Raw genomic sequence first — 15340 nt, 5'->3', positions numbered from 1 at the left:
TAAGAAAAATTATTTTTATTGTTTTGTATGTGTTTAGCACAAAAGTAATGTAATGTAATACAATTGTATGGCTTTAATTTATATCCTTAAAAAAGTTATTTACATGACTATATAAAGTTAAAATAAAACTACCTTATACAGTAACTAGTTTAATGTGTAAGCTGGGCCCCAATATATTTCTTTCATTTTTCGGTATTTCATAATATTCATTTTTATTGGTGTGTGTACATTGCATAAATCAGGGCTGCCATACTGCAGATATGCAGGTCACGCGCACGTTAAGCCCCTTATAATTGCTAATTTGGGGTGGTTAATTGCCAAAAAACCCCAATATATCCATTTTTAATGTAAAACTATCGTTCCTCAGGTAGAGCAGGCAAATACAACAAAAGTAGTTACGAAAATAATACCAAATCGGCTCAACTGGCAACACACCAAGGTGGCAACGCCGAACCCATATACACACGCTGTCGCTTGCATTTGTCATTTTCCGGTGGTCATTTCATTCGTACGTGCGACTTTTTGGCGAGTGTGTATAAAAATCTCCGGCTCTGCGTAAAAAAAAACCGAAAATCGTGCTGCTTAGCCCCCGAAATTAGTAAATCAAACAAAAACACACAAAATGGCCGAGAACAAGCAAGTGGATACGGAGATGAACGGCGAGGATTTCACCAAGGACGTGACTGCCGACGGTCCTGGATCTGAAAATGGTGATGCGGGCGCCGCCGGCTCCACCAACGGCAGTTCGGACAACCAATCGGGCGCATCCGGCCAGCGGGACGACGACAGGTATGTCCATTATCTGGCGGATACGTTTTTTTTTTTTGCTCTCTTTCTCTTTTGCAACGGGCAGCCGATGATCATGTGCCCCCCATAGATTTTCTGCTTCTATATAATGTATATTGCCGACTCTGTTACGTAAATACGAAGCTAACGTCGTTGGCCGCGTTTTATGGGATTTTTCGGGGTTCTGCGGGGGAAGTCTGACCCCTTTTGTGTTCTCTCTCGCTTGCTCTCGTGCGTCGGTGTGTCTTTGTGTGTGTGCGAGGTGTCGGTGCGACTGTACTTCAAGTAATATTAATAGATTCTTCGGGGCAAAATGCATCATCACAGTCCCGTGAGACATGGAAAATTTTCAACGTTTTTTCCTGCACACACACTCACAGTTTACTCAATGAAAACTAGAGTTTTCTTCAGTTTGGAGCACATTTTCTCCCCCTTGTGAGGTTATGTTTGTTACCCACGTTGCCCCACACACACACTGTGACGCATACGAACACAAAAACATACGGTTGCCTTTCACTTGCAAAAAATGTGGCGAAAAAAAGACGTTGGAAAAAGTTTTGTTTGTATATGTCAGTGTATTCTTTTTAATTGGCATTACTCTTTGGTTCGGCTATTCGTTGTTATTTAGTGCTCTTCCAGTTTTGTACCCAAAATGGCGGATGCATACAGGCATACATACCAACCTAACGCCTGCTGTTCTGTATGTGTGTACGTGTTTTGCAGTTTTCACTTATTCTCTTTTGCTTGCCGGCTTCGTTCGCTCGCTCCAGCTCACGCTCGCCATCTCTTTTGCGTTCTCTTACTCTCAGAGAGCGACAGCCGGCGTCGTTTAGAGTTGCCAAGGCGCCAAAATATTAATTGAACTAAAAATTAAAGTATCTTGTAAATGCATAATAATTTTGATGGATTAAAGCATAGAGATAATGATGATCAAGTAGAATTGCTCCCTTGTTTGCTCCCCTTCGTTTTGGTTTTAGGTCTAGTGTACACTTCATTTGCCCATCTTTTATGATCATTTTATATCTAAGTTTAATCTTAAGTCACACGATGCTGTACATTTAAACGATAATACGAAACCAGCGCTGACGAAGAAAATGCAGAGAGAACCCCCCGTAAATGGACGGACTGGAGAAATTAAATCCAAAATCATAGCTTATCCTGTTGTCTTGTGAGCGAACTAACCTTGTTCCTCTCCGGCAGGTTTTGAGAGAAGTGAAATGCCCCGGGTCAGGGTTTAAAGCTATGCTCAAGTCGGATACGGATATGGATTCGGACTTGGATTTGGATTCGTATTCCTGCCCCCGGCAAACGGATACGGATTCGGATTCGGCGGACTTATACTTGGAGGATATGCAACCCTCTCCACACTCCAGTCTCCAAAAGTCTCCGCTCCGCCGATACTGAAGCTGATGGTATTTATCTATCCAAAACTAAAACAATCAATCAGTCAGTCTGCCAATATATAGAACTATCGACACACAAAATTATCAACAAATTATCTCGATTTAAAATTGGATCCATATGTAAACTGTATACGAATATATATTATATTGTATCTCTTAACGTATAACTTGTAAATTACCTCAAAAAAGAAAGACAAAAAAGTACCAAGTAATGGGAGACAGAGAGAGACCGAGTGAAAAAGAGACTCGCAGTTTTTTCGTTTGTTTTTATGAAGCTCAGAAAACTATACATTATATATATCGCCAGAAGAAAGAAACACAAAGAACGAATGTAACGTAACGAATTGCCAGAAAAATGACGCACAATCACTAAATTGCAATCGAAATTCCGCCGCCGTGTGACGAGACTGTTCCAAATTTGCCGGGAATCCGCCGAGAACGCTGAGATATCTTTCCAAAAAGTCCAGAAATCTATGAGAGTAACGTACATCACAGTAAACTATAAGTGTCTATGAATATTTTTTCGACATTCTTTTTTATAAAAAAAATAGAAAATAAAATAAACAGCCAAATAAAGCAAGTAAAACTAACCACAATCCAGCATAAAAACCTTTGCATTATTTTTCTCATCCTATTGAATAAAGACTAATTGTTAATTGTTATTTGTACAAACAAAGACTCTTAAGTATACCCAAAACAAAATCTTGATAATTCACTCTTGCATATCTTATATATACTATATCTATATCTTTCGCTCGTTTTGTGTCTCTCGATCGATCGCTCGCTCGCTCCTCGAACTCTTTCGCTCATTCCGAGTTTGCAAGTATTTTGACACTATCCGATCCATTCTTTGATTGCAATACAGTAACTAAAGCAATTTTTCACTTCAAATTTGGTGAGTTTTTTTTATTCGTTTTGTATTCTTGCTCTGTCATCAATTCTTTTGCAGCCAATACGAAAATCAGTAAGAGATGAAAAATTTAAAGTAAATCAAGAAAGTATTTGCCTCGCGCATCAAACACAACCTATTTTCGTGCCTGATTTCCCCAGATATATACCTTTTTCCCGCCAAATATTCCCTGAAATGACCTTAAAATGTTTTAAGATAACTTCAAGCTAACCAATTAATCTTTAAACTTTCACAGAAAACTGTTTGTCGGTGGTCTGAGCTGGGAAACGACTGAGAGTAAGTATAAAACTAAAACTAAGTATATGAACTGATGCTAACAAATTGTTTCCTATTTTTCAAGAGGAACTGCGCGATCACTTCGGCAAGTATGGCGAGATCGAGAGCATCAATGTCAAGACAGATCCCCAGACCGGTCGCTCCCGAGGATTCGCCTTCATCGTGTTCACAAACACCGAGGCCATTGACAAGGTCAGCGCCGTCGATGAGCACATAATCAACAGCAAGAAGGTCGATCCCAAGAAGGCCAAGGCCAGGCACGGCAAGATCTTTGTCGGTGGCCTCACCACAGAGATCAGCGATGAGGAGATTAAGACCTACTTTGGACAGTTTGGCAACGTAAGTATCCCTCAAGCAGCCTACTATTGGCATGTGTAGTATGTGTCATGACTTACCTAAATTCTTCTTGTTTAAAGATCGTCGAGGTTGAGATGCCATTCGACAAGCAAAAGTCGCAGCGTAAGGGATTCTGCTTCATCACCTTCGATTCGGAGCAGGTGGTGACGGATCTGCTGAAGACGCCCAAGCAGAAGATCGCCGGCAAGGAGGTCGATGTTAAGCGTGCAACGCCCAAGCCAGAGAACCAGATGATGGGCGGTATGCGTGGAGGCCCACGCGGTGGTATGCGCGGCGGACGCGGTGGCTACGGAGGACGTGGTGGTTAGTACAGCTGCTGACGAAACAGTGCTTTTCGCTTCAAATGGAAATCGTCTCTAAACTTGGTATTATTCCATCCTTTAGGCTACAACAACCAGTGGGACGGACAGGGATCCTACGGCGGCTATGGCGGCGGCTACGGCGGATATGGTGCCGGTGGTTATGGCGACTACTATGCCGGCGGCTACTATAATGGATATGACTACGGTTATGGTAAATACAACAAACAACAAAGTAGTGCTCAAAGCAATTATTACAATAACAACACGTCGAGTAATTACCATCAAAACAAGAACAATAGCAACAACTATCAACAGTTCTAAGTAGAGCTCAGCCACATATAGCTGGCCAGCAAAAAATCAGAAAGAAATAATCAACCAAACAAAGCAAACAACAACAACCGCAGAACATATAATCCTTCTAATTTTTGCCATAGACCTGATCTGATCCAAATTTCCACGTTGTTGTGTTTCCCATTCAAACAAAACTGAGAGAAAAACAAAAACAAAAAAGTTTAGGTGCATTTCGATATATAGTAACATATATATTTATATATGCTTATATACCGCATGCATTATATTTATGCATATTTGCATATAAATCATGTTGGTATATGATGTCAAAGAACAACAACATCAAAAACAACAACAAGAAAGAACAAGAACAACAACTACGAAAGCAACGTCGCTAAAAACAAGAAAACTTTTAAAAATTGTAGATTTGAAAGAGAAAACAAGAAACATTTCTTTAATGCTAACATATAAATTTTAATCGTTCATTTTATATTGAAAAAAATGTGTATTTTGACAGACAATTTTCATCACTTAATATAACAAGCAAAATCGCAATTTTTATATACACATTTATATCTATCTTATTATATATAAACCTACGTATAATTTTAAAGGCATATATTTGATGTTTAAAATTTTAAAGCGTACCTTTTAAACGAGAATTCATTTAAACAAAACATTTAATTACCAATTATTAGTTGAGTAGCATTTAAACATAAAACTGACGAAGCGTGTGTAAAAAAAGATGTGTTGTTAAAAGAGTGAGAAGGAGCGATGAGAAAAGTAGACGTGACGTTCAAGTCGAGGCATATATAATGCTACTATCCTGCCATTTATATGCGACCACCAGACCGGACCAACAACAAACAACAACAACCACAAGAACAACAACCTGGTTGCCTTCAACAGACTTTCCAAAGATGACAAATACCTCAAACGCAAGGGCAGCAAACAAACAACCAGAAGAACAGCAACCCCAGATTATAACAACAAACAAAGAAACATGAAACACAAGAGGAGCATGTGCCAATTATGTGAAACTGTGTGAAATGCCAGTGTTTTTGGCCTTTTGCGCAATTGCAACTTGTGCCTTTTTTAATTGTTAACTAAACTGTTATTGTTTGAACCAACTGAAACCAAAATCTGTTGAAACACACAAACACCCACACCACCCCAAACAAACACAGCCACACCCACACCCACTTTTTCCCCAGCACTCCCATAAAATAGTTATTTAAATAGGTTTCCTTTTTTGTTTTGTTAAACAAAACACTAAACAACAACCAACCAGAACAGAAACGACAACAAACAAAAAAAAACAAAACAAAACACACGAAATGCGTAATCAAAGCTTTGATTCAATGTCTATTTAAATATATATACCTTATATATAGCATATAAATATATTTTTAGATACATATTATTATTCCGGCAACGGGATAATATTCACGTTCTTTGCAATGCATATGTTTTCGTATGCACCATACGTCAATATACCTACCATATATATTTATATCAAATATATACAAATGTTATATATTTATACATAAAACGTAACATTTAACTATGGTACTATTTTTGATAGTATTATTTTAAGGCAAATCCTTGTAAAAAACAACTACAATACGAAAAGAGCACAACAACCAAAAGCTCTTCAGATCTGAAGGCCGGGGTCCAAAAAGTCAGCGCAGCGGATCCGGGATATTATCATTCCGGTGGAACCACTGCAGCACCCCCGGCCTCACTCGTTAGATCGTTCTTTTATTTGCTTTACTTGCATTTCCGCTGCACTTTCTTGACCAAAACGTAACGTAATGTCGAAACAATCCATTTTGAGGCTTGTTTTAGTTGCACCGCGAGCGCATTGCGGCATTCTGCATGCTCATACGTTGATTTCAGGATAAAGGATAAAGAACTACAAACAACTAACTAACTTACTGAACAACGACAAGTAATAACAACTGCAATAGCAACATCAACAACATCTTAATTGTAGCAGTACAAAATGCAACTTTTCCAACAAAAACGAATAATAAAAACACACTTCGTCAATTTTAGTAATTTTAATTCAAGCATATATACATATATAATTTTTTCTAATGGTTTTTAAATGTTAAGTCGAGCAACACTAACAAATCACACATACACAAGCATTGCTATTCGCAAATGTATATATAAATACCTCGTATAATTCGTATATCTTTGAATTTGAAATTGAGCAGATCCTGAAATGAACTTTTGCTAATGATCCTATCAAATGTTGTCATTGTGCGTCGACAATTTGACTGTATACCAATTATATATACATTTGTACATTTACATACATCTTTATTCATGAACTTTGAGTAAATTATTTTACAAAGAAATTGCATGTTTCTCAATGTTTTTAGCAAGTTGTCTGTATACAAAGAAAACTAAACAAAAAAATCTAAGCAAGATAAGAAAAAAAAATTAATTGACATTTATATTAAAGTTATCCAAGCAAGAAAAGTTTTTATACATTTTATGCTATATTTTTATTAATTATTATACCGATTATTATGATGTTTAAATGTGTAAACAAATTTTTTTGATATAAACAAAATTTTTGTATACCTTTACATATACTTACCATACAATTATATAGCAATAATTTTGTGCCCCCTCTTTATATTAAAACCCCAATAACAATATATTCTTAGTCTTTATAATTTCCTATTCCGTTACTCTACAACTTGAAATTCTAAAACTAACAATCAGACCACAGAAAAGTGCGGGGAGCTGTAGCCTTAACACCGAGTTAGATATGATGAATAAAAGCCAAGTTAGTAGAACGGGTGTTTCGGTTCCCACTCCCCGCATTTGTACCCGTTAATTATGTAATATTACTTTCGTAATTATGATTTTTGAACATATTTATATACGATTATATGATTGTAATACCGAATTTTCCGATGTTTCGCCTCACAAAAACGAAAAAAAGCAAACTAAACGAACCCAAAACATAAGTAAAGAAAAACCCCAATGAGAGTTCAACTCAAAACACAGCCACCAACCACCCAAAAGCGAATATCCAAAAACGATCGCAAGCTGCGCGCCTTTGTCTTGTCCAAGCTTCTCGCAAGCGGTTAACCGATTGCCCGGCCGACCCGGTAACCGATACCACCGGTGACCGAGGGTCTTTGGTGAGAACCACACCAGTAGAGCCACTATATCCATCTACTATCCACCGACATCCAAACCAAGCAATCACTCAAGCAATCAGGCAACCAAGCGACCAGAGATCGAGCAATCGAACGATCCGCCAAGCAAAACCGCACCAACAGTGTTAACTTTTCACTTAACTGTAACGTTTTTCATTTTTTACTTAAATCTTCCTTTTTCTATTACATTTAAAACGTATATATTTACAAGTAACTTAGCGTAATTAATATTTGTTCTTAGTAAAATGCATTGAAAAACTCTAAAAAAAAACTCTTAAAAAAAAAAGAAGAAAGATGAAATGATATAATGGAACCACTAAAGTAATGAATGAATTAATTAATATATTGTCAAGCCGATTCTAAGACAATTCTTAAGCTACAAATCCAGTTTTCTTGTTTTTAACAACAGCTACGACAACAACAACAATGAACACGAAGAGTAATTATTATAATCATTATATTAACTCAAGTATAAAGTAAAATTTGTTGACTATTTGCATTTGTTTTTGTTTTTCGCAAAACGTTTTCTATGACACGCAAAAATATAATATATTCGCGACAGACTCCGCATCCTCATCCCTCCCCTTCCCCCAGACCCTTGCAATTCCCGAAGATCCTTCAAAGGGAATGTTATAAAAGAAAATTCACGAAAAAATGATAATTTTATTACTTTTTGCTGAGGTGAGACATTCAAAATACACACACACAAGAGCAGCAAATGAATTCACAAATTTTTTTGGCAAACCTTACAAAATTATTTACCGAATAAATTCAAACAAACATTTAATTAATTTGAAATTGAAATGCTGAAATTGTTGTGTGGAAAATGAGGTAAAAATTAAAAAACATAAATGCATAACGAGTGCTGTAAAGAAATGAGAAATCGAATGAATTGAATTGAGAAATCCATTGCAATACATTGTGAAACATGTTAATAAGTCGAGTCGCGTCCGGTCGACAACTAACCAAAATCTGAGACAACAACCAGAGTTATATTATATAATTATATATAACCAAGCGAAATAACAACCAATCCAATCGAAACGCATGTATGTGTGAGCGCCGCCTTGCGCCAGTTTCCTCGCCATTTGCAAGAGGAAAGCGAGCGAACATTGTTTTTTAAATTTTTATTGTGTACCAGCAACCAACAGCTACAACAATCAACAACCAAATGTTAGAGCAACATTTTAACCATCATTCTTATAATCAAAATCCACAAACAAGAAATGAGCAAATAAAAGAAAAACGAAAAAAAAACAAAAACCAGACAACAATTTTGTGTGTATTTCAGTTTCCGCCCACAACCCACCCCTGATCTCACCAAACCACACCAACCAACCACACTCTCCTCCGGATCCGGAGCAGGTGATTCCTTTCCAGCTCGCTTGGTATGTGCCATTTGAATTGTCTCCCCTCGGCTCGTCGGCGTCGTCCAAAACTGAGTAGTACAAATTTTGACCAAGCGTAAAAGTAAAAGAATACAATCCCCCGATCCAAGTAATAGGTTCCACTCCACCGAAAGTCCTGCCAACTAGTCACTAAAAAGTGTAATTTTTCATAGAATGTTGTAACCAAAAATATTTATTCAGATGTGCCAAAAGTGGCTACTTCAACATTTTAAATTTATTTAGTAAATGTACAAATTCAATTCAAATTGGAATTAGGATCAAGTCGTGACTACTTCGGTCACGTGACTTAGCAATAATATAGACTAAAGTAGTTGGCAGTACCCACTTAGACCCATCTTAATTTTGTTCGTGTCGTTTTACACCATTTTATAAGATAAGCTTTGTTTGTGTTTTCATCAATTTTCTGTACGACCTAATCTGCGCAAACAACGACACCTTTGTGTGTGATTTATTGCACCACGAAATGCCATTGCAACCAAAAGACGGATACGGTTACGGCGGCGGCTTTGAGGGTAACGGCTACGGCGGAGGCGGTGGTGGCAATATGGGCGGTGGTCGCGGTGGACCCCGCGGCGGCGGCGGCCCCAAAGGTATTAACACTAAGAAGCGCCTAGCGAAAACTATCTGTAACCAACGAATTGTTGGGCCCTCATCCCTCCTATAATACTACATAGTGTAGTCCATTTGAAATAATTTTTTTTATGTTTGTACAGCAGTTTCATCGTTTTTGGTTATCCTTCCTCCATTGGCTTTTCATGACTTATGTTTTACTTTATTTTGCTATGCTGTGCCCCCCCACTAGAATTGGTCAAAATTTCCAAAAAGAAACCGAAGTCGTTTTGCGTAGTTAATGAAATCTATAGATGAACCCCCTCCTACCCTTCCCGCAGATGTTGAGCATGTCTTTCTTTTTGCCTGATATAATCCGATATTCGATTCGATTTAACCGACTAATGCCTTGAACACTTTCCAAACGTTTCCAAAACAGGCGGCGGTGGCGGTTTTAACGGTGGCAAGCAGCGCGGAGGCGGTGGACGCCAGCAGCGGCATCAGCCCTACTAAAAAGGGGCAGGGGGCGTGGGCATTGGGTATCTCGCATTCTCCAGATAACTGCAAACTATTTGAATTTTACCTAGTTTAGTTTGTTATGGTGAGTTGAAGGCCATTCACGCTTTGGTGCCAGTTAATTAAAGTTAATTTCATTGCAGCATTACTACAAGAAGCAACACACATCTCTACAACAACACCGTCTGGGTAACCGCATATATACGCCGTTGTATATATCTGTATGAAAGAAATGAGGAAAAAAGAAAATGAATAGACTGGCTGGCTGGGAGCAATAATATCAACATCAGCTACCTTAACACACCTTTACACACTTGATGTGTAACACCATTCCAACAACAGCAATAAAAACGAGAGCGTCATACGCAGCAGCAGCATCGGGAGTTAAAAAGCATCATTTATACCATACAAAGCAAGCCACAACAAGAAAAAAAAACACTACAAAAACCAAACACAAATAGATACACACATAGCTAGGCATAGAGACACATGTAATTTTTCAGCAAGTGGCTAATTTTTCATAGCCACACGCTCATTAAGCCGACAAACCAACCAAGCAACCAAACAACCAACCAACCAACCAACCAACCAACCGCCCACCAAACAACCCTTCAACCCGTCTAAAACCACAAGACAACATTGCAGGGAACGTGGCAAACAACATTTGCCAAACTTAATGCTGTGCAATGCTCACGTTGCCTGTGTGTCGAAACTAATTTGTTTTTCTAATGTAGTCCCATACATTATGCGAGGTAATTGTTTAACGCGTCAGTAGCACAGGAAGTCGGAGAGATAGGAAAGAAAACAAGAAATCAAACAAATATACTTACAAAACAAAACAAAATACAGCTAAAATGTTTCATACATTACACAATACAATAGAGTATAAGTATTTGTTTAACTTTAATTATGAATTAACTGTAATATGTAATAATAATTATAGAACCAAGAAACAAAAGAAGCAAGCGTTGACTGGCTGGCACATCGGGTTGCCTTCTTCCCGTTCGATTGAAAAACTATATACAATATATAAAATATACGACAAGACAAGACAACAAAGCAGAAACAACCTACAACAAACAAAACCACCATATTACATAATACTAACTAATACAGAACAGAAAGCGGAAACGGGATTAGTTTTTGTTTTCGTTTTCGTTTTCGGATATGTGTATTACGCTCATAGACTACATTTATACATACATAATACATAATACATCTATATTTATGTACACTTCTGAAAGGGAAGAGATTTATATTTTAATAAAAATCTAAAGCCACACTGCGAGAACATTATCTCTCTACGTACACCCCCACAATTGTATAGACCACTGCAAGAATGCGAATTGTTAAATCAAATCTATCTATGTATACACTACTCTAGCTATATGAAAATCTTTATGAAATCGTCCGACCGTCAAGCTGAATGGATGGCAGATTATAAATGCCGATGTGTGCTGGACGGGCAGTTTAGGTAGCATTTCAAGGAAATCAATACATTGAAAACAATGCGTGTGAAAGCGTGGACTTTCCCACTTAAGAAAATAAAACATTCTCAAGCGAAATTACAACCTAACTTAATTGAACGATAGGAGATCAGGCAGTTTTAAAGCGAACATTACATTAAAGAAAATCTAAATTAAAAGTCCACAAAATGTTTTTACTTGCCTGGTGACATTCAAAAATTTCGTTACAAATGGGGTACACTTTGAATTTGGAGAGGGTTAGTTTAGTCGCGCTCCTAATAGTTGCGCTTCATCTGGCCAGTGCTAAAGAGCACGTCCAGGATTTTCAGGAATTCCCGGTAATTGAACTCCATGCACATGCCCTTCTTTACGCCGAAGCACTTGCAGATGGCTTGGAACTCTCGGCTGCTCAGCATTACATGCATGTCGCGCACCGTAATGCCACGCAAGAACTGATTCTGTGTGATCGAGCCGCACTGTTCGCGATCGAAGTCCTTGAACACCTGGCTCAGATTGGAGATCTCGTCCGGTTTACGGGCGAGCTTCATCAGGGCCTGCGAGCAGATGGTTCGCTCGTCGAAGCTCAGGAAGCAGTCGACGCAGTCCAGATTGGGCAGGTGCAGCAGTGGCACGGCGGTGACCACCTGGTCACCCAAGTTCGTGTCCAGTTGGATAAAGATCTCGTCGAGGGCCTTGCAGAAATCGCGATAGCGAACACAGGACACGCGATTTGGTGAACGGAAGCTGGTCATGTAAAAGAAATTGATTAAGAGATTAGGATATATGGACTGCATATAGGAAATAGGATTCCCAATATTAAAATGTATTAAATTAAAACTTACATATTGCACAAGATGTTGGCCTCCTCTTCCTTGATGATGACACTTGAGTTGTCCAGCGCTCGCTTAAAGTCCGATTCAAGGATCTCGCCTTCGCGATGGCGATCGTAATCCTTCATGAACTCGATGACGGCCACACTCTTGACCACAGCCTGTCGCTTGGCGTTCGTAAGGATGCGCACAATGACCTCCTCGCTGATATCCTCGGGCTCCAAATTGTCCCTCGCAAACGGCGGACACTCCACCAGTTCCTGCTTGGTGACCATCGCTGGCATGGCATACTCCGCCGGATCGACGTCGTCCAAAAACTTGGTGTAGCAGAAGCCCAGCTCGTTTCCATAGCGACTTAGCACAGAGTCCTGCTCCGGGTCGGACAAGAGAATGCCATTGGTGCGGAAGATCTGCTTGGTAATGTTGCAGCGCACATGTCCACTGTTTAGTCTGGAAAGCGAATGGGAAATAGTTCGATTTTCTGTATCTTCATTTAAGATAGTGTCGGTAGACTTACTTATCGTAGCTTCGGAAGAAAGGATGCAGATAAAGGCGGCGATTGCGGATGCGTATCCTAATCTTGCCCATGGCATCCTCACACAGATCACGGATATTCGCCGGCACAGTCTCCCAGGGCACGGCTCCTGGTCTGGGCAACTCCTGGATGTGACGAAGTGGCGATTCAACGACGCACTGTGGCATCTTCTCCAGGTTCTTAATGGTAAATACTAGAATGATAGATGTTTAGAATGTATAGTGCTAATAGGGTTCATAACTCTCCACCTGTATCGATCTCATCAGCGAAATTGCGCCAACGCACTCGATTGGTATCCACTGGATCAGTGTAGCGTTCCAGCAGAATGGACATTTCCCTTTGGGTCAGATATTTGCCCACTCCCATGTTGGATAGACCACGCTCAAATTGATTCTTGGTGATGCTGCCTACGTTTAGGGAGTCGTAGCTCTCTAGGAACTCGGAGGTGCGCACTTGGTTCTTGTAGATGTAGTTCTGAATGCAGAACAGAATGTCGCACTGGTTTCGATTCTTTTTAGGTGTACTGCAAGCATCGGGAAATATTGGATGCACTGCTTTGCAGCCATCTATAGCTGGCAGTTGGGAAAGTTCTAGATCGACCAAACGTCCCGGGAAGTCCTTGATTATGTCCTAAATATGGTACACATTTCATTATGTGCGCGAATTCTTCAGCATTGAAGGTGACACTTACATGGGAGTTGTCCAGCAGATGATGCTCGCCCAGGTATGCTATAATATTATCGATGTGCTTGAGAAAAGCCACATAGTTGACCAGATATCCGTCCTTCATATACCGTCTAAGAAGCAGCAGAAAATCTGACTCCGACAGCGGTATCTTCATGAAGTGCAGCACACGCGAAAAGTGCGCTACGGTAACGACTCCAACATTTTGGGCTATCTGCAAGTGAATTTGATAGTTAATTCATTTAGATCGGTATAAGACATAAAACAATGGCATATCAATTACCAGCTCGTAATCCTGAAAATAGGGCATGAGCGGAATATTACATAGTTGGGCAATCTTGAGCAGAATCAGGCAGAGACGACGACGATCCTCCGGCTGGGGAACAACATTCACATGCCAGGGATCGTTCCACTCCAGTCCCGTAGCTAGATCACTTTTCGCAGTCTTATGGAGTGCTTTAATATTAAATTGTTAAATAGTTAGAGCACAGATACGATTGACTAAAATGCAACTTACTTTCGCTGCAGACCACTTTGCAAAACTGACGATACGCCACGCGTCCATCTCGAATTTGGAAGTAGTCAGTGACATCCCGGAGTTCCGACTCAGACATGCCGGCCACCTTGCGATACTTGCCGAGTACGGCCGTGAAAATGGGCTCTGGAGAAGATGGGTTAGGTCGTAAAAGGGGCGTAATAAAAAAGGGAAATACATCCGGAGGATGTGCTCACCGGACACGAAGCCACTGCAGCAGGGATCGTGCTGCTTTAAGTCGGCGCAGATGTCGAAGTTATAACGAAAAATGGCGCCCTGGATTTTACGACATCCTCGCCAGATTTGGTTTAGCTCCATCTCCTCCTAAATAGCGGCATTCAAATTAGTTGACCACGTTTAATGGCCAACACATATGACTGCCAATAGAATGGCCAACTTACCCTGTCATCGCCCTCTTTAATCTTGGTCGAATGCATCTTGGTTGGATAGAATTTTTTCAGATTTTTCTATTTGCCGCACAATATGGGAAAAATGTTTACAAAAGTCCTTAAAATGTGTAAGGGCGTCTGTGTGTGTTAGCTAACCCGGTAAAACAATGAAATCAAAGGTAACTTGGCCAGCTACCCATTACAAATTGGATTTCTCCGCTGCGCCGTGTTTGCTTTGTTCCCGTGGCTCCCAGGATGCCGCGACTCACGCAAGGAAGCCGTCGAGCAGCGCTACACTAATCACTTCCTTCGTTGGCAGGACGCTAGGACCTGGGTCCTGGTGGCCAGGAGCCGGCTTTCACTTTTCTACAAATCGCCTCCAATCACGCGCTCATTCGTCCACCAGTTTGTCGCAATGCCACCAACACTTTTATTCAATTTTCTGTAAATGGCAGGGGTGAAGGAAAACAGCATGGGAAAACAAAACGGGTGAGGGCAAGAATATCAGAATGATTGGAAAAAAAACATCCTGGCATCATCAAATGCAATTTCATTTTATTGGAAAATCGCTGGCCAACCAACCAAGCAAACCGCATCCAAAGCCAACCAAAAGTAGCAAATCACTGGAAAAATAACAATTACAAACATATTGTTTTTGAATGTACATAGACATAATAACCAAATCAATGTTTTACTATTTAAGTTTGTTAATTATGTATATATCATAGGGAAGTTTTGAAAAAAGTTCGCAGCGAAAAGCAGTTAAGGAAAGCATCCATTGTAAATTATTATTATTTAAATATGGCTGCATATTGTAGACACCTATTTTCTCAGTGTGGCAGCAGCAAAAGGCAGCCTTGTGCAGAACTGACTCTTATGTTGGTAACGCCAGTGACCCTCGCACTCTGCAACGCCCAGTT

The 15340-nt window shown here is 39.7% G+C and overlaps 2 protein-coding genes across 3 annotated transcripts; one reads left to right on the top strand and one right to left on the bottom strand.

The window, feature by feature from the left end:
- Window positions 1-462: 462 nt before the first annotated feature.
- Window positions 463-10355, top strand: LOC122622021 (RNA-binding protein squid). 2 transcript variants are annotated; one of them, XM_043800123.1, is made up of 8 exons: window positions 463-789; window positions 3335-3375; window positions 3440-3714; window positions 3792-4035; window positions 4117-4245; window positions 9399-9506; window positions 9905-10066; window positions 10125-10355. In XM_043800123.1, the coding sequence occupies exons 1-7, from the start codon at window positions 623-625 to the stop codon at window positions 9976-9978; spliced, it is 1038 nt and encodes a 345-aa protein (XP_043656058.1). In that variant the 5' UTR covers window positions 463-622; the 3' UTR covers window positions 9979-10066; window positions 10125-10355. The 2 variants fall into 2 exon arrangements, with proteins under 2 accessions (XP_043656058.1, XP_043656059.1); XM_043800124.1 differs by lacking the exon at window positions 9399-9506 and having other exon boundaries at window positions 465-789.
- LOC122622020 lies at window positions 10067-14592 on the bottom strand. Its single transcript, XM_043800122.1, has 10 exons — window positions 14433-14592; window positions 14229-14355; window positions 14014-14157; window positions 13780-13952; window positions 13504-13710; window positions 13061-13442; window positions 12795-13005; window positions 12290-12727; window positions 11650-12191; window positions 10067-10200 (listed from the first exon to the last, which is right to left on the bottom strand). The coding sequence occupies exons 1-9, from the start codon at window positions 14466-14468 to the stop codon at window positions 11723-11725; spliced, it is 2187 nt and encodes a 728-aa protein (XP_043656057.1). The 5' UTR covers window positions 14469-14592; the 3' UTR covers window positions 10067-10200; window positions 11650-11722.
- Window positions 14593-15340: the final 748 nt, after the last annotated feature.

This window comes from Drosophila teissieri, chromosome 3R (genome assembly GCF_016746235.2).
Source record: "Drosophila teissieri strain GT53w chromosome 3R, Prin_Dtei_1.1, whole genome shotgun sequence".
Lineage (NCBI taxonomy): Eukaryota > Metazoa > Arthropoda > Insecta > Diptera > Drosophilidae > Drosophila > Drosophila teissieri.
Note: the sequence above shows the minus strand (reverse complement) of the source record. Positions and strands in the feature narration are given on the sequence as shown.

What these genes read in the sequence shown, in the direction of transcription:
- LOC122622021 (XM_043800123.1), top strand. Translation starts at nt 623, where the DNA reads ATGGCCGAGAACAAGCAAGTGGATACGGAGATGAACGGCGAGGATTTC. An exon ending in TGGCTACGGAGGACGTGGTG is followed by an intron (nt 4,036 to 4,116) that starts GTTAGTACAGCT and finishes TCCATCCTTTAG; the next exon opens with GCTACAACAACCAGTGGGAC. An exon ending in CGGCGGCGGCGGCCCCAAAG is followed by an intron (nt 9,507 to 9,904) that starts GTATTAACACTA and finishes TTTCCAAAACAG; the next exon opens with GCGGCGGTGGCGGTTTTAAC.
- LOC122622020 (XM_043800122.1), bottom strand. Translation starts at nt 14,468, where the DNA reads ATGCATTCGACCAAGATTAAAGAGGGCGATGACAGG. An exon ending in CGCTGATGAGATCGATACAG is followed by an intron (nt 13,006 to 13,060) that starts GTGGAGAGTTAT and finishes CTATCATTCTAG; the next exon opens with TATTTACCATTAAGAACCTG. An exon ending in GCCAACATCTTGTGCAATAT is followed by an intron (nt 12,192 to 12,289) that starts GTAAGTTTTAAT and finishes TTACATGACCAG; the next exon opens with CTTCCGTTCACCAAATCGCG.